At 45.8% G+C, this 19,939-nt stretch overlaps 1 protein-coding gene across 1 annotated transcript in view; it reads left to right on the top strand.

Annotated features, from left to right (window-relative positions):
• Positions 1-718: 718 nt before the first annotated feature.
• The window catches only part of MB21D2 (Mab-21 domain containing 2), an 86,593-nt gene continuing 67,372 nt past the window's right edge, over positions 719-19,939 (top strand). The window contains exon 1 of the mRNA XM_044291103.1: positions 719-1,403. Within this exon, the coding sequence (XP_044147038.1) occupies positions 1,199-1,403 (205 nt within the window). The 5' untranslated portion in view covers positions 719-1,198. The remainder of the gene's footprint in view (positions 1,404-19,939) is intronic.

Genomic DNA, 19,939 nt, shown 5'->3' with positions numbered 1-19,939 from the left:
CTCACGGACCATATGTCCCGGAGGGCATAAGGCCCTTATACTCACCTAACCGATCCCCAGCTGCCGCAGTCAGTAAATATGCTTTGGGCAGAGTAAGAGGTGTGGCCTAATATGGAGAAAAAAATTAAGCAATGCGCGCCGCACATATTGTACCTCTTTGCGATTTGGAGGTATGCAATGAGGGCAATACAACTGTGAGGGTCTACAATTTTTTTTAAGTTTAGTGGAGGGGGGGCGGGGGGTGCCAGAGAAAATACCCGCCCCGGGTGCCAAACACCCTAGGCAAATCACTGACGGTACTTTAGGGGTTGAAGGGGTACCTCCATATTCACCCAGGCAGCCCTGCTGACTTGAGCATCAGAGTAGTTCATGCTCCGATGCTCTCCTTTGCGCTAAATCGCGCAGGGCAAAGGCATTTTCAGGAGTTCCGGTGACGAACCGGGCTCTCAATACGGCTGCCTGGAAGCCCAGTGACGTCACCGGCACTAATGGATGGGCTTTACATTACAGTAAGATGGCTAAAGAACGCCCATCAGAGCCAGTGACATCACAGAACACACTGCTGGGCAGAAGCTTCTGCCCGGCAGTGTGTTATTGTAAACAAAAGAGCCCGTGCCCTGCGCGATCCAGCGCAAGGCAAGGGAGTGCATTGGAGCATGAGATGCTCCGATGCCAACATCAGGGGTGCTGCCTGGGTGAAAATATGGGTATGTCCGGGTTCAGCTCTGAACCCGGACAACCCCTTTAAGACTCCATCACACGTCAGTGTTTAGTCAGTGATTGCGAGCCAAAACCCGGATCTTAGCTCCACAGACATAAGGTATAAAGGAAAGATCTGCACCTGGTTCTGGCTCATGGAAATCACTGACCAAACACTGACATGTGAATGAGGCACTAAACCTGCACAGGGGGAGACCAGGGACGGAACCATTCCTGCCTTCTCTGAAAGGGGGGTGAACCACCCTTCAGCAGCTAATGAATGCAACATTCTCCGTCCACCAACCCCCCTCCCAGCTTGACAGTTCCAGCTGCTCTAGCAGGCTGGCTGCTCTCCCATTAACCCTTTCAGTCAGAGACCTCCTCCTCCAGTCCGGTGTCAGTCACACTCCCAGACGGCAGCCATCAGCCACCATCCCGGGGAGGGGAAGGAAGGAGGCAGCGCCGCTCTCGTCTAATCCTGCTGCCTGTGCGAGTGAAGATGGCGGCTCCCATCCCCACCAAGCCCGGCACTGTAGGGGGAGGCAGCAAGCCCGCTGCCCCGGAGCTGGACTTCAGGTCTGGAGCTCGGATAGAGGAGCTGAACAAACTCATCCAGGAATTCAGCAAGCACGACCAGCGGGAGTACGACGACCAGCGAGCCCTGGAGATCCACACGGCCAAGGACTTCATCTTCTCCATGCTAGGTAACCTGGGTCATGTGTGCTACATGGCAGGGCTGGGTGTGTGTCTGTCTCTCTGCCAACATGTATGTACACTGCAGGTCTGTGTGTCTGCCTCTCTGCCAACATGTATGTACACTGCAGGTCATGTGTGCCTCTGCTGCCAACATGTATGTACACTGCAGGTCTGTGTGTCTCTGCTGCCAACATGTATGTACACTGCAGGTCATGTGTGTCTGCCTCTCAGGTGTTCCTCTACTGCCAACATGTATGTACACTGCAGGGCTGTGTGTCTGCCTCTCAGGTGTTCCTCTACTGCCAACATGTATGTACACTGCAGGTCATGTGTGCCTCTGCTGCCAACATGTATGTACACTGCAGGTCATGTGTGCCTCTGCTGCCAACATGTATGTACACTGCAGGTCATGTGTGCCTCTGCTGCCAACATGTATGTACACTGCAAGTCATGTGTGCCTCTGCTGCCAACATGTATGTACACTGCAAGTCATGTGTGCCTCTGCTGCCAACATGTATGTACACTGCAGGTCATGTGTGCCTCTGCTGCCAACATGTATGTACACTGCAAGTCATGTGTGCCTCTGCTGCCAACATGTATGTACACTGCAGGTCATGTGTGCCTCTGCTGCCAACATGTATGTACACTGCAGGTCTGTGTGTCTGCCTCTCTGCCAACATGTATGTACACTGCAGGTCATGTGTGCCTCTGCTGCCAACATGTATGTACACTGCAGGTCATGTGTGCCTCTGCTGCCAACATGTATGTACACTGCAGGTCATGTGTGTCTGCCTCTCAGGTGTTCCTCTACTGCCAACATGTATGTACACTGCAGGTCATGTGTGCCTCTACTGCCAACATGTATGTACACCGCAGGTCATGTGTGTCTGCCTCTCAGGTGTTCCTCTACTGCCAACATGTGTGCGCACTGCAGGTCACGTGTGCCTCTACTGCCAACATGTGTGCGCACTGCAGGTCACGTGTGCCTCTACTGCCAACATGTGTGCGCACTGCAGGTCACGTGTGCCTGCCTCTACTGCCAACATGTGTGCGCACTGCAGGTCACGTGTGCCTGCCTCTACTGCCAACATGTGTGCGCACTGCAGGTCACGTGTGCCTGCCTCTACTGCCAACATGTGTGCGCACTGCAGGTCACGTGTGCCTGCCTCTACTGCCAACATGTGTGCGCACTGCAGGTCACGTGTGCCTGCCTCTACTGCCAACATGTGTGCGCACTGCAGGTCACGTGTGCCTGCCTCTACTGCCAACATGTGTGCGCACTGCAGGTCACGTGTGCCTGCCTCTACTGCCAACATGTGTGCGCACTGCAGGTCACGTGTGCTACATGGCAGGCAAGTCTGTGTCTGCCTCTCACATGTGCCTCTGCTGCCAACATGCATGTATTGGGTCCAAGGCTCATGGAGAGTAATCACTTAGCAACAAGGTAACCCATGACATTAGCACAGAGCTCACATGACGTGTGGGTTCATATATGCGTCATCTTTGTAGATAAACGATGACACATCAGACACGTAGTACATTGCTGGAATCCTATGGGTCTATCTATAATAGAATTATCTGGAATTGCCTGCCTGGTGAATGCTGTATGTGCAGCACTGGGACTGTGGAGGAGATCTAGCCGACATTGATTGTAAAGCCTAAACTTCAGCACAGCAACAAATGAAGTATTTCCTCCGGCTTCTTTGCGGTTCCTGAAGGATCTGCACGCCTCCTTGAGACTGTTCCTACACTTACTCATGGAAGGACCCAACGTCCTGGAGATTAACCCTTAGCTCCCAGTGATATTACACTTTGTATTTTCACATGGACGGGTCGCAGAGAATACACTTTGTGACGTGCTGTGACTACACTGGAAGAACTGCCCCGTTGTGGAGTCAATGCTGCAGTTCCCGCGTGCACTGGTGGCCCGTGTCGCCTTCCTGCCGCCTCTTGGCTGTTGCACAATAAGGAAATATTCTTTTGCTGCACCTTTTATAAAGAAGTCTTAGAGGGTTTGTCCAGGATTACAAGAACATGGCTGCTTTCCTTCAGAAACGACTCCGCTCCTGGGGCTTGCATTGGAGCTGAACCTCAGTAGCGAGCATGGGCTATGGACAGGTATAGCGCTGTTGCTGGAAGAGAGCAGCCATGTTATCTTAATCTGGACAAACCCTTTAAATGAAGCTTTGAGTAAATCCTCTAAGGCTGCAGCTGCACAGTGACTGGCTGCACAAGCCTCGCAGTGCAGTGTAATGGGGTTCCACTGTCACTCCAAGTTGCTGCGACAACCGCCGTTGGATTTTTCTCCAGTTGTCGGGTCACAGCCTCTCCCTATTCACAGGCGCTATTTGCAGGTGTCAGTGCTGCACAGCCATCACTGCATCCAAAGTCCAGCCTGTGGGCTCAACCACGCAGAAGTGTTTTTGGTCAGAAGCCGGAATGTACCATATCGGGTACAGCTGGGTTATCTGCCGGCTGCTGTACTGGGGTCCGGCCTTGTTACAGCATTCAAGCTGGGTTTTGTTAGGACAGAAAAGCTTTGGACGATACGCGGCATGTATGCCGGAACGTGGCCAGATGGCCTTGGACCACATTATAGTCAATGAGAGCGTATAGCTGGTTGTATCCAGCTACACCCAATATACGGTATACTCCAGCAGGCTGTTCTTCTGCCAGAATGTGTACCTAAGGCTATGTTGTGAACTCTGGTGGAGGAACAGGCTGCCATGATGTCCCCCTTTCCCAGTGCCTCAATGTCCCTCACGCCCCCGTATCAGCCCCTCCATGCCAAATCACAGGTGCCCTCATTAACCCCCCCCCCCCCCCGCCAATAACTTTATACATGCCATTACCAAATCACAGGTGCCCCAATTAACCCCTCTCCCCCCGGCCAATAACTTTATACATGCCATTGCCAAATCTTAGCTGCCCCCTTCCCTCCCCGCCGCTGGTGCTGCTAACTTTATTCTTGCCTTTCCTCGCAGCATGCGCTGGCACATGGAGTCCGCAGGAGGCGCGTCCTCATCCCAGCATGCACTGGGACCTGATGTCACACACAGCGTCAGCCCGCACGCTGACGATGTGTGAACGCAAGGCCCTGCAGCGCGGTGCTGAGTCGGGAGGCCACAGAGCGGTGAGAAGCTTCCCTTCACTCCCGCTCCGTGGTCATGTGATTTAAACGAATCCTCGATGCAGGGAATCTGCATCTAGGATTTTTTGGCTCGATTTCATCGATTTAAATCAATGAATCATTTCAGCCCTAGTGTGTGCGGATGGGATTTGAAAGATCTCCTAACCTTCTGTTCTGTAGCAAGTAATCGGCGCCTGCCCTTCCGTGGGAACCAGAATTGTCTGAGATGCTTCTATCTGAGGGGGAAAACAGGATTTAACATTTTATTTAAAGGGAATCCGTTTTTCTTGTCGATTCCAGGCCCTGCTCCCCTGTTATGATACTTTCTAAATATGTAGATGAGGTCTTTGGTGCAATGAGGGTGTCACCATTGCTCTTGTTGCATCCAAGCTCTGCTCCTTTCTGTGACCAGCAGCTCCCCTGGCTGCTATGAATGATGGGGTCAGGCAGTAATGAAGGGGCTGACTACAGAAAGGAGTGGAGCTTGGATGCAATAAGAGCAATGCCGATGCCCTCATTGCACCAAAGGCCTAATCTGTATATTAAGAAAAATGATCATAACTCTGGAACAGAAACTCTTATCAACAAAATCCATGCAAACAGCTGGATAGGGAGGTCGCTGGTGACCACAGATGTAGAATATATGGTCACAGTGGATTTATTCTACAACTCATGTATATAAAGGAGCACTCCTGGAATTCTTTCATCTGTTCCTCTATTTGTAATGTCCCTCCAGTAAATTTGTTTTGGCGGGAATTTCCTTTTTTATTGATCTTTTTACGTTACCAGTTCCATTCAGTTGCTCCGCATGACTCTCCAAATGAAGAAAACTCGGATCGACACATCGCGGACAAAAAAAAAGCTGCGAACAGCGTTTTTCTATCAGTGATGGGGACGCAACCAAACGGAACGTAATTCATTTTGGTGCATTCCGTTTCGTTTAGTTCAGTTTTGGACCAGATGCCAGTCTCTCTATGCAGTCCAGTCTGCATCCCATAGGCGAGCAGAGACAGACTGACAAGAGGCTGTGTGATGCAAAGGGTCAGGCCGCGACTGTGTGGTCCAAGCGAAGAGATGGCGCTGATAATTCAGGAAGTAAACGATCATTGCTATTTACCAGATGGGCATTAAGGCTACTTTCACATTAGCGTTTTTTTGTCGATCCGTCATGGATCTGCAAAAAACGCTTCCGTAACAATAATATAACCGCTTGCATCCTTCATGAACGGATCCGGTTGTATTATGTCTTCTATAGCTATGACGGATCCGTCTTGAACACCATTGCAAGTCAATGGGGGACGGATCCGTTTTCTATTGTGTCAGAGAAAACTGATCCATCCCCATTGATTTACATTGTGTGTCAGGACGGATCAGTCCTGCACCGCACCACATCGCGGACAAAAAAAAAAGCTGCGAACAGCGTTTTTCTATCCGTGATGGGGACGCAACCAAACGGAACGGAATTCATTTTGGTGCATTCCGTTTCGTTCAGTTCAGTTTTGTCCCCATTGACAATGAATGGGGACAAAACTGAAGCATTTTCTTCCGCTATTGAGATCCTATGACGGATCTCAGTAGCGGAATAGAAAACGCTAGTGTGAAAGTAGCCCAACAAGGAAGAGCGAGATTTTCCTGGCGTGTTTAGGAATTCTCAGGCTGGGTTCACATGATGGTTTTTGCCATCTGTTTATTGTACATAAACATGTACGTTATCTAGTGTAGAGCGAAGTGCGCTTTGGATTATAGATCCGCAGTCGCCTCTTTCAAAACTTTCCATGCTGTATGGAGATCTGTCTCTGTGCAGCATTCAAATGTATGGGCTGAGCGGAGGTGAAGTCTCGTGGGACTTCGGTGAAGAACTTTGACATTCGATTCTACAACTTTGAAAACTGTAATCCGAAGTCGGCTTTGGTACCGGGGTACCAGTCTCTTCTGAAGGCGTCTTCAGATCCCAGTTTTAAAATGGTTTCCAAGTTGAAGTCTGAAGTTATTCAATGAAGTCTCGTGAGATTTTGGACTTAGGGTATTTTGCCTCCACGAAGCCCATACATTTGAAGTCTCCATACAGAATACAAACTAAGTTTCGCTTAACACTGACGTTCACAGATGCCTCAGACATGTGTCATCCAGTGGCATCCATCACCATAGAGTTCAGACATGTGTCATCCAGTGGCATCCATCACCATAGAGTTCAGACATGTGTCATCCAGTGGCATCCATCACCATAGAGTTCAGACATGTGGCATCCATCACCATAGAGTTCAGACATGTGGCATCCATCACCATAGAGTTCAGACATGTGGCATCCATCACCATAGAGTTCAGACATGTGGCAGACATGTGGCATCCATCACCATAGAGTTCAGACATGTGGCAGACATGTGGCATCCATCACCATAGAGTTCAGACATGTGGCAGACATGTGGCATCCATCACCATAGAGTTCAGACATGTGGCAGACATGTGGCATCCATCACCATAGAGTTCAGACATGTGGCATCCATCACCATAGAGTTCAGACATGTGGCATCCATCACCATAGAGTTCAGACATGTGGCATCCATCACCATAGAGTTCAGACATGTGGCATCCATCACCATAGAGTTCAGACATGTGGCATCCATCACCATAGTTCCATTGTAAAGTGAAAAATAGATAGATAGATATCTCTATCTATCGTAGGCATTTTTTACCGGACTCTGCAGAATGGAAAATCGTGGTGTGCTACGCTTTTGTATCCCCTTCTTTCCCCCACAATATATGTTAAACAGATGGCAAAAACGTGATCTGACCCACCCTTACAGAGGACCCGTCAACTTTCAGTTTTAGTGAATATATTTTAGTAAGTAGAGCTGCAGTTGTTGAACCTTCATGAGGATCATATTTACTAAAAGGGGCATGTCCGAGGAGCTGAGAAACGTATTCTGTCTGACGTTCCTTCTAAATGTGCACAGTGAAAACATTTATATTTTTTTTAATACTCCTGGAATGGTATGGGCATATATATATATTTCATTGCACATGTATTCTTGAACATACATGGAGGTTGTATAAGTGTTCTTGTCTTTGGATGCAAACGTCTAGATGATTCCATGTATGGGTTGTAGCTTGTCCTGATAATCCAGTTTCAGCAAGTTGCAACAACACGAATTTGGTTTGATGATAGGTGTATAATAAATGCATAGTTTTCTTTGACAAAACAGACCCTCAGGCCTCATTATGCAGTATACAGCCAAGACATGAAGATGCTGAAGTAAATGCACAGGAGTGTAAGTCTAGGTGCCCAACCTGCGGCCCTCCAGCTGTTCCAAAACTACAATTCCCAGTATGCCTCGACACCCTACAGCTAGAGGGCCGCAGGTTGGGCATCCCTGGTCAAGAGAGTTCCAGGTCCCTCAGAGCTTGTTTTATGTTCCATGGTCTTTGCCATCATCAGGATGAAGCCTTGGTACTGCATTGTGACCTCTGCGTCGTGTATTTCTATAGTACATTTTGTAGGGATCAATAACCTGCGGCACTCCAGCTGCTGTGAAACTCCAACTCCCAGCGTGCAAACATGCTCTGGTGTTCTCACAACTCTCCTAGAAGTAAATGGAGCACTCTGGGAGTTGTAGTTTCAGAACAGCTGTAGTGCCGGAGACTGCTGATCCCTGGTCTATAGTATGGATGTGGATGAAGCAAGTCCTTGCATACAGTTTTAGGCAGGTGTGAGGAATATGCTGCAAAGTTAGAAGGCTTTGTAAAGTAGATGTGTTAATGGTTCTCATTTATCAATTGACGATGCAAAGTGAATGAACAAGCAAATGACCACCCTTTGGTGTGACCACCCTCTGCATCAATTCTTCTAGGTAGACTGGCACACAGTTATTTTAAAGGAACCCGGCAGGCAGGCAGGCACATATCCTGTGTGGATGTAGGCTTGCTCAAGTCATTCTGTCCCTTCATGCAATCCCAGACAGACTTGATGATGATAACAGGGCTCTGTGAGGCCATGCCATCAGGGCTGGTTTTAGACAATATGTGGCCTGGACAAAATTTTATGTATAATAATTAATATTGATACTGAACAAAACGCACTGTCCCCCGGACAATATTACCAATCGTACCGCTAAATGCCCTTGGTCTCTGCTGTAAACGCTCCAGTCTCTTGCCTCTGCTCCTGGTAGAAGGCTGTAAAAGTCTCCTAGCTGAGTGCTCAAGCAGCCGGAAGAGGTTGTGGAGCATGGCCTGCTGACATTGGAGGACGGCTGCGGCCGATTCTAGTTTCTCTGCTGCCTGAGCCAAAAATTGACCACGATGCAGCCACTCTTTGGCCTCAGCAGTATAAGGCTACATGCACGCTAACGTATTTTGTTTCCGTGTCCGTCCGTTTTTGTTATATTTTTTTTTTGGCGGATAAGATGCGGACCCGTTCACTTCAATGGGTCTGCAAAAAATGCGGACAGCACACAGTGTGCATGTAGCCTAAGCCCTAAGGGACATGACTGCTGAGGCCAGTGATTGGCTGCATGGTGATCTCTGTGCATGGCGCATCACTACTGCAGCCAGGAAGATGATCTCAGAAGCGGAGTGGACAGGAGCACAGCGCTGGAGGAATCAAGGATGAAAACAGTGAATATTGATCCTTTTACAAGAGTTTTCTGAGTTTGTATGTAATTTAGATTAGTGTTTCCCAACCAGTGTGCCTCCAGCTGTTGCAAAACTATACCTCCCAGCATGCCCGCACAGCCAAAGGCTGCCCAGGCATGCTGGGAGTTGTAGTTTTGCAACAGCTGGAGGCACGGTGGTTGGGAAACACTGATATTAGATGACCTCTTTAACACCGGGGTGCAGATTTACTAACGTATAAGATTTCTCAAAGTGGCTGATGATAAAAGTGGCGCACCTTCAGCCTGTCTAGTCAATGTTTATACCACCTATTAGTTGGCCCACCCCTTGTCAGAAGTGGTGGAAAAAGTATTTAAAACTTTAGATACGTGTGAGCCAGAATTCGGGGACGTTTTCTGTAGAAAAGATGCCACTGTGTCTCTATAGAACACCGTACAGAAGAAATATGGAACGCCAAAAGTGCCCTTTGGCCATCTGCCCATATTTCTGCACGGAAACCAGTTTTTCATATGATGCCGGTTATGAGGTCTTCACCGACTGAACATCTGACAGGTGTCCTGCTACTGCATGAGCAAGTACAAAAATAAGCTCTCCAAGGAACGTGCAATGGTTCAAGGCTTGCGTCTTGAGATTGTAAATTCTAACCATTCATGTATGTCCACGTTTCACACAGCTAAAAGTGCTCAAAATACATTTATCTTCCAAAAATTGAATTTTCCATTCTGTCTTCCAGTCAGCTTTATTAATACGTTTTCCACTGAGCACAGAAATCATTCCTACATCCCTGGAGAACTGACCTTTAGTGGATGAGGCAGGGGTTGGGTTTATTTATTTTTTAGTTTTTTTTTTAGATGGTTGTATCAAAAGCCCTCGCGGTCCATATGTACTGTAACCGGGGGCGACTGGTGAGAAAAAATTAGGCTTTCTTATTAACGTGGTGCAGTCTGGCATCTGAAAGACGCGCTTGTTCTGTTGCATGCGGTACCATGAGAGAGGTCTGTGTCTCTTTAAATTTCCGAACTAGGCCCTAGTGTTGGGAATTAGCATAAATCAGGTATTCATCAGGCTAGTACAAAGCTCTTTTTATCTTAATGGGCCATTTATGATCATCATGAATATTATTTTCATTTGTGTCACTGTCCTATTTTTCAATCCCATTTCTGTTTTCACGCTGAATTGAATGAAACCGCCGATCCTGCCGTGTGAAAGATGTATGACTGTATTAGGCTCTTGCTGTCATTTGCAGTCAGCTGGGGGCAGTATCCATGGCTGTGAAACACTCACATTATCCCCATGATACATGAGCCTCCTCTGTATTTTTCATTCTTTATTAAAATAAACCCATCACCCAGTACGTTGCTAGACAGCACAGCCGTCCTCGGAACGACTTCAAGGCTTTTCCAGATTGATGGTTTTTTCTAAAGCAGAGTTTAGTATGGCAAATAATCCAATATTGGTTGCTTTTAGATTTGTGTTTTATGTATTCTATGGTCAAGTGATATGCAGCATTTAACCCCAGCAGTGGCAGTAAGCAGCATTATTGCCAAACATTTTGATGAAATTTGATAGAATGTATAGTCATTTTTTAACTCTGTATTATGTGGCAGTGTAGATCATTCTGTGTCAGAGCGGAAGTCTATGGACACGGCCGTACGGTCAGGTTTCTGATGCCGTTTTAGAAGCCAAAACCTTGAGTGAATTCAAAAAAAGAGAAGTTCTATCTTAACTCTTTCTATGATCCAATCCTGATTTTTATTCTCCACTCCATTTTTGTCGTCCACTAATTGTGGCCATATGCGGTCCACATTTTGTAGAACGGAACGTCCAGCCCTCCAGAGAGTTGTCTTGTCCGTAATACAGACAAGAACGGGACATGTTCTGTTTTTTGTTTTTGTGGGTGCCACAGAACGGACATGTGGACAGCGCACCATTTTTTGCAGCTCCATTGAAGGAATTGGGTCCGCATCTGACTTGCAAAAAATGTGGATCGGATGCGCACAAAAACACTTATACGGAAGTTGAGGGGGGCCTGCCTGCAAAGTTGGAAGACCAACTCACACTTGAGGTTTGAATTTGTCACGTTCTTAAGATCCAGGTTTATGATCAAGGCACTTCTCAAATGTTCCTTGCCTATTATTAAGACTATTGCAATTTGGTTGTGTAATACTTCGTTGAGACTTGTTCATACTGTATGGCAGAATTCACAGGTTTTTATTTCTCGTGGCTTCATTTGGAATCTATGAGAACACCTTGTTTGCTTCCCCTCGTGCAACACTAAGGAGGTATTCTTCTGTAGAACGTGGTGTTGCATAGCAGCACCATACGTGGGCACAAGTGCTTATAGCTCTTTAATACAAAGCCTTCTGAAGTCTAGGTCACTGTACAAACTCCAGGGCTCAATGTGGTATTCCAGCAATTAACATTTTTTAACCTATAGACGGGGATAAATGTTAGATTTCTGACCACAGATGGCTAGAATTTGGGACCGCAGTAACCCAACCCATCCCTCCCATCCATCACCACTAGTGTTGAGCAAACTTCTGTTTTCAAGTTCTGCATACAAGGTTCGGGTTATCTAAGAATTCAGTTATGGAATCTGCTATCATGGACCATGTTCCGTGGTAGCGGAGTCCATAACGGAATTCTTAGATAATCTGAACCTTGTACGCTGAACTTGAAAACAGAAGTCTGCTCATCCCTAATGACCACCGCTGTGAGGAGAGGTTATATGAAATGTTGGCCGAGCATGCTCCTTACCTACTTACATTTGCCTTTAAGATGGTGAAATATATATCTTTTATTCCCAGTCATGATTGAGTAATCACCATTAGACATGTCTACTCTACCTCTTTCATATGTCCACCTTTAGTACCTACTGTGACATAGAAGTTTCTGGAATGAATTGCATTGTCTTTGGACTGAGTTTTCAGTCTCACTTTGTTGTAACATTGCTCTACCATCTAAGGGTACTTTGATTTTAAAATGTTTTATTTTTTATTTTTTTATTAAATGTGTAGTCAGTCCGATAAGATCAGTTCCTTCATGAAATGTCCTCTAAATGGCCCCTTTATTTTGTTTCATGAGTCCCCTCACATTCATTGTGTCTCTTTCACAGAGGCATAATGGTTTCTTCATGGGCTTCCTATGCTGAGCTTGTTTGCACATATCATAGAGTGACTGATTTCTTAAACCTTTAAACTGCAGGGAGCCAGTTTGTAGGACAATGGCCCTCTCATGCTAAAGTTTCTACAAGATTAGACATGAGCGTCTCTGCTGCCTTGAAGCACATGATCTATTTAAGTTTCTGGCAAGAGCAACGTCCATGTGAACCTCCTTGCAGGCATTCCCTGTAGTCGATCAGTAGGCTTTAGTTTTAAGGAAAAATGCCAATTGAAACCGTTCCAAACACACTGCCGCACAATATGTTGGTGTCCCTAAATACATAAATGCATACAGGTACTTGCTGGTGGAGTTTGGTCTTTGTGCTCATAGCCCAGTTAGTATTCCGCATCCTAGACTGTTTTGTGGCAGATGAGGACATCCGTCTGGCACCAGATTATGCCAGCTGCACAACTCTTGGCTCTGTGCTTTGGCTTTGGAACAGTGCTTCCTCTACACATGGCCTAGATGATTTGTATGTATGTTCTATGTAATGTGATCTAAGAACAGTCCCAGTATGGTTGTACTGGTTTATCCTTGCCAGGGTATCGCATAGATCCCAAATGATTTTCAACTGGTAAAGGTAACCAGGTCTCTCAGTCATAATTGTTGTTGGGTGCTGGGTTATCAACCCTACATGACCTAAATGGACTTTCTGGCTAGACGTGTGTAAGCAGCTTAGTATCTGTGACTACAGTTGTGGAATGAATTGTGTAGTCGTATAGCGACTTTAGGGATGTTAGTAGGAAGTGTCCTTTAAATCCTTCATTTAGAAGAACTAGTTGCAGCAAATATTTATGCTGTCGAATTGCAGAGCTGTATATATTCTGGCAAACTAGAAAGGCATCACAAATGCGATTATTTGGGCAACTTGACATTCGTAGGAACTCCATAGGAGCCTTCACAACACATCCACCAGATTCCTATAAGTGGCATGTAGCTTCTCCATACAGCTTGTACAGAGTCATAACGCATCAATGTACATGAACCCTTAGCGTTTCACTCAATTGTACAGCAGATCATTGTTTCCACTGCGGCAAATGTCTATCGTCCATAAGGCTGGCCATATACCTTAGTGGTGGCTGCTTATGTCCACTGAGAACAAAAGAATTGTGCATGTTTTAAGGGAACCTCTCACCATGAAAATGCAAACTCCCATCTTGGACATTGGCTAGGATATGTCACCAATAATAGGTGGGGGCTCGGAGAAGTGCCAGAGGGGCGTATCTGCCATGAATGGTCGTCCTCCGTTTATTTCTATGGAGTGCCGAACATGTTTTCAGAAGTCTCATTGAAATGAATGGGAAAGTCGCAGCGCAAGCGCGGCCACCACTCCATCCACTTCTATGGGGCTTACGGAAAATGGCTATTTTCGGCAGTCCCATTGAAATGAATGGAGGGCGGCCGCTCATGTACAATGTGTTCTCCAGCACTTTGTGGGCTCCGTTCTAAGTATAGGGTAGAGTCCAGTGATGGCTAACCTTGGCACTCCAGCTGTGGTAAAACTACAACTCCCAAGATGCCCCTCTTGCTTGGCTGCTCTCAGAACTCTATAGAAATAAATGGAGCATGCTAGGAGTCGTAGTTTCACCACAGCTGGAGTGCCAAGGTTAGCCATCACTGGGGTAGACTATCCTAGTGGTATGCCCGCAATGTCCAAGATGGAAATAACCGTTTAATCTGCAGACGGCATGATCTAGAGCAGAATGATATATAGTTTTGTGAGAAAAGATTCAGTAAGGCCCCATGCACACGGCCATTGTGCGGCCGTTCCGGCAGTTGTGGTGCCCAACGCATGGGCAACATCCGTGAGATAGGAACTTGAATGGGTCCGTGGTCTGTCCGCACCGCAGAAAAATATGACGTGTCATTTATTTGCGGTGCGTAACAGAAAGAAACACCACGGAAGCACTCTGTAGTGCTTCTGGTGTTTAGTTCCGTGACTCCATTCCATTCAAGTTAATAGGTCCGCATGCGTGGTGCACGGCCGTGTGCATGAGGCCTAAACTGGTAATTTTATAGTTTTAAATCTCTGCTTTTTTCTCAGGCTAGTTTCACACTAGCGCTGTTATATCCGGCAGGCTGTTCTGGCAGGGAGCAGGCACAGCGGCTTTCGTCCGGCCAATTCTCTGCATATATACAGGGTTGTGACCGGATCTTCGCTGGTCCCTATTATAGTTCATGGGGCCAGCGGGTATCGGCCGACCCAAAAATGCTGCAATTGTATTACCATATTTTTCGCTTTATAAAACAAACTTCCCCCCCCCCCCCCCCCCAAAAGTGGGGGGGAAGTGGCAGTGCGACTTTTTACGTGGTTGACACGGATGTATCGCCGGCCGCTATGCTGCACAGCGCGGCCGGCGATACATCAGTTACAGTATGGGGAGGGAGGAGGGGCTGGAGGCAAGTCGTTATTTTAATGAACAAATGTTCTTTTTATTCTATTTATCTGTCCTGTGCAGTGCTAGTAAGAAAATGGCAAGTTTAGTATTTTGTACTTTTGCAGTATCGGGTAGCTTCTGGTATTGCCGGATCCAGACATCTCCAGCAGGCTACTCCCTGCCTGACAGGCTGCCATTGATGTCTAGCGCCAGCATGAATAATGTATAAATTACACGTTTTACTGAATCGTTACCCACAAAACTATGTATCAATTGGCTCGTCTCCTCCTGCTCTGTAACCTGCTACCTGCGGATTGCACTGCATTTTGCTATGGCAGGTTCCCTTTAAATCCAGCAGCCAGTCTTTCTCCTGACATTGTGGAGGAAATGTCAGGACACCCCCATGCACATAAGATAGTCGCCCATTATCTTATGTCTATGGACAGTTGCTCTTGAGCAGAATTACCGGATCTGCCCTTTCCGAGAATGTCGTTTTGTATTCTTGTATGTGAGGTAAGAAGAGGTTATCACACAGATAATACTACCGTTACGGTGCATTGTGTTGTATTTCTGCATAGACAAAATTACAAACGTCTCCTTTACAATAACCCTTAGAGACGATGGGGCGCGTACACTTATTTCTGTATCTGTTACATAATGCAGATATTCTTTGTCGCGAACGTCGGCTTCAGCCTTTATGATCACCTTGCAAGAAGAACTTTGAAAATGAAATGAGGAAACATTCGGCGTGAGTAGCGGATTTCTAGGCAGGTATAGTGAATGTCTCTCTGTATTTCACAGCTATGAACTATGGCTTCAAAAGGTCACGACGCTTTGGGGTCACTTGCGCAAAAAGTTAGCTTTTTTTTTTTTTATAAATACCGCTGCGCCCCCCCCCCCCCCCCGCCTTACACATGCGGAGTGAAAATCTGGTCAGGATTTTACAGTAGATCATTTTTCTTTCACATTTATGAAGTGTGACTTCTTAAAATGTCGCAACTCCACACACACACCCTCGTATACAACTACATTGCGCTTGTGATAGGCCTGCACAATATATCGCCAAAGCAATCGCAGTAAATCGCCATATCGCAATCGCCAATTGGCCGACCCAAAAATGCTGCAATTGTATTACCATATTTTTCGCTTTATAAAACAAACTTCCCCCCCCCCCCCCCCCCAAAAGTGGGGGGGAAAGTGGCAGTGCGACTTTTTTTACGTGGTTGACACGGATGTATCGCCGGCCGCTATGTTGCACAGCGCGGCCGGCGATACATCAGTTACAGTGTGGGGAGGGAGGAGGGGCTGGAGGCAAGTCGTTATTTTAATGAACAAATGTTCTTCTTTTTATTCTATTTCTCTGTCCTGTGCAGTGCTAGTAAGAAAATGGCACGTTTAGTATTTTGTACTTTTGCAGTAATGCAAATATGTTATTTAATTCAGTAAAAGATGTTTTATTTTGAAAAACACTGCATTTCAGTTCTGGAGTTAAAGGGGTTGTCCGGGTTCAGAGCTGAACCAGGACATACCCTTATTTTCACCCAGGCAGCCCTCCTGAGCCTAGCATCGGAGCATCTCATGCTCCGATGCGCTCCAGTGCCCTGCGCTAGATCGCGCAGGGCACAGGCTCTTGTGTTTTCAATAACACACTGCCGGGCGGTAACTTCCGCCCAGCAGTGTGTTCGGTGACGTCACCGGCTCTGAGGGGCGGGCTTTAGCTCTGCCCTAGCCGTTTTACTGGCTAGGGCAGAGCCAAATCCCGCCCATCAGTGCCGGTGACGTCACCGGGGTTACTGTCAGCCCCATAGAGAGCCCCGGTACGTCACCGGAACTCAGAAAAATGCCTTTGCCCTGCGCGATTTAGCGCAGGGCAAAGGAGAGCATCGGAGCATGAACTGCTCCGATGCTCATGTCAGGGGGGCTGCCTGGGTGAAAATGGAGGGCTGTCCAGGTTCAGCTCTGAACCTGGACAACCCCTTTAAGCATAACTACATTTCAGCATTATCAGTAATTTCTGTGTGCTTTTGCCTTGAAAATCCAAGCAAATTGACCTCTAGCACAATTCCCTTAAAATATCGCATTGCATACCGTTATCGCAATCGCACAAAATTCCCATATCGTGCAGCCCTAGCTTGTGACAAATTTATTACTACTGTGCCCCATTCTCATACATTTGGCGCAGGTGTGCATAGCAACTCCAGTCTAGAAACTAACTGCAAATACACCTACAATAAAAAAATTCCTCATAAATTTTTTCCCTTAAACCTTTGAAATAATTGCTCCGCTTTTCTGTAGTCCTCTTATTGTCATATTGGCAGAAATGGTTTATTATGACCTGTCGGATCCGCGCAGCACAAGCATCTATTATGGGATTCGAACTAATGTTCATGATAATGTAGCCGATCTCTTCTGTAGGATACGTTCTGGCCATAATTCAGGCCTTATGAATGCACTCGTCTTGTCATGCTTCTGCCATATCATTAGTTCCTTGCAACTTGATTGAATATTTGTTCAGACAACAAAACGGATGAGTTTGTGCGGTCCATGGAAACTGAGGCTTGTTATTTTCCTATCTCTTGATGTGCGATGACAGGCCCAATCATTTCATCTTAAGCCTATACTGTACTCTCAGCATGCTCCAATACGGAGATCCAGAAGAAGATAACCCAAGCTGACAGAAGACTGGGTCACCACTGTCCCTATACAACAGGATTCACAGATGCTGGTTCTGAGCCAAATTTTGTTTAAAAAAAACGGCATGTAGGTTTCCAGCCTTAAAGGGGTTATTCCATGGTTAATGTAAAAAATAAAAAAATGAGAAAACCAGACATTGTATAATACGCACCAATCTCTTACTAACAAAGAACCAGCCCTGTACCTGATATGGATCCAACAATCCCCATTCATTGCTCCAATTCCTCTGCTAGATTTATTTCCCACTGGCAGCTCAGGGGACGTGTCCTTTCTGCTGCAGTTGTCTCTCAGTAATTGTCACAGCTTCTTAAAGAAGAGCCAGCTGGTGGCAGTTCAAGATTGGAACTGAGCGACCACCTCAGCAATATCACAGATGTGGACAGAGAAATAAAGCAAAATGTAAAGAGCAGGTGGCGCTAAACAGAAGCCATTTATTGAATAACTTAGTTGCTATACTGTATTTTAATTACTGACAATTACAGAACTATTCAGATCCAGTCCTGGTGGGAAAAATGAAAAAATGTTGGGACTATTACGTAGTCATTGGGTAGAACAGCTTACAATGCAGCTAAGGTTTTTTCTAATATTTTGCTCAATTTTTTTTTTTATGTACATAGTTATGGAGGTAGGCATCTATCAGAACTGATAGTAACAGAATTCAGAGAGATTCTTTTACTGAAACCTTTAGGCCAGAGCACACTCGTTGGGGGAGATTTATCAAAACTGGTGTAAAGGAAAACTGGTTTAGATGTCCATACCAACCAATCAGATTCCACTTTTTATTTTTCATAGCTCCCTTGGAAAATGAATGGATCAATCTGATTGGTTTGCGCAGGGGCAACCAAACCAGTTTTCCTTTACAGTAGTTTTGATAAATCTCCCCAATTGACTTCTAGTGTGCTCTAGGCATGCTTAGTGACATGTGCAAAGGTCACTATGCAGGGAGGGGGAGGAGGTAAGCTGTAGCCATCGCCCATGGTCAGTGGCGTTTCCTATGTTATCTGCTTCCAGCTTTATATACGAGGTGTTATATACATAAATGCAATCTGGCCTGGGAGAATATTGTCATCATGACTGCAGAATGCTAAACTAAATATGTACGAACAGTACTAAATATGTCGCCCACGTGGGACTCAAATATTTCCATTTCATAGACTGCTTAAAGCTTCTCCTACAGGGAATTGTTATTTCATTTTAATGAGTGACCGAGAGCAGAGGGATTGGAAAACCAGTGTGTACATCATTTGTGGCATCCCTCATCATCCACGCTCGTCATTTGTGTTGTGTAATACTATACTTTTGTTTTACTTTGGATAGGGGAATGTCTGTTCCTTTTTTGTGAATATGATAATACCAGTATTTAAACGTACTGGTATCTTATTACCAGTTATTACCGCTATCTCTGTGGATTTCATGTCCTCTGTGATGTGACTAAGCTCATAGTTGCTCGTGTAGAAGGATTTTTCTATTGTACAGTAGAGTTCTTCATACACATGCATTATATATTTGCATCAAGAAAATACATAAAGAAATCGGTGCAGTATTCTAGGCATGTGCTATATGTAAAGCTGGCCATGGACATGATCATAGTCATCATTTTGAATGAAAAGGGGTTGTCGCACGAAGAATATTTTATAGGTTTCAAACAAGCACCTGGATGTGAGCACTTGCATGTCATTAAAAATGTATAGCTACTGAGTTTTTCAATGTATTCTGTCTGTACAGCGCCACCTTCTGTCTGCTCTTTTTCTAATTTCTCTGTCCTGCTCACTGAGATGGAAGCACATGCTCAGTTCCATCCTTTACCTGCACCAGCTGCAGCAGAAAGGACATGACCCCAAGCTGACTGCTTCAAGTAAATCTGGCAGAACAATTGGAGCAATGAATGTGGAGATCTCTGGATCCATGTGAGGAACAGGGCTGGTTCTAGGTTTGTTAGAAAAAGGGTTGTCATGTACTAGATTATCATTTTTTATTTATGGGATAAACCCCTTAACTATTAAATGTTATGAGGGTCATTTACATTTATATGAAAGTTGTCCGAGCCTGACTATTTCATCAGGCATGTCTGAAGAGCTAAGGTCTGGTGGTTCTCCTCTGACAACTGATGCCCGGCGGAAGGGAGAAGGACTGGAAATGTTGGCTTTCAACATGACCAGTGATTTGTTTGTGTAGGAGATAAGCTGCCTGAAGGATAGTGGAGTTGAGAAGAATACGTAACTATTGTCCAACCAATCATTTGGCCAAAAGCTCTTGAGTATGTCCAGCTTTATTTGGAGGCAACCCACCTTCTCTAGAGTCAAGGGAATAGAGGACCGACTGTTTTATTTTATTTATTTTTTTGTTTTACAACCTATTGTCCTCCATTTCTGCAACTAATAATTGAGTAATGGTAAAGCCGGAGGACTTAGTTATTTGATCCTACATTCTTAAAGCGTATTTTCCATCATAAATTGTCAGTAGGGGACTTCATAACTGCTGTTCATACCGGATTGTGTTTGTTCTATATGCAGTATTTGTCTTTTGCAGTTCTCCAATTACTTAGATTATTCTTGGTTACAGTCGGATCATT

Source organism: Bufo gargarizans, chromosome 4 (assembly GCF_014858855.1).
Source record: "Bufo gargarizans isolate SCDJY-AF-19 chromosome 4, ASM1485885v1, whole genome shotgun sequence".
Classification (NCBI taxonomy): domain Eukaryota; kingdom Metazoa; phylum Chordata; class Amphibia; order Anura; family Bufonidae; genus Bufo; species Bufo gargarizans.
The sequence above is the reverse complement of the archived record's forward strand: the minus strand, read 5'-3'. Positions and strand labels throughout refer to the sequence as shown.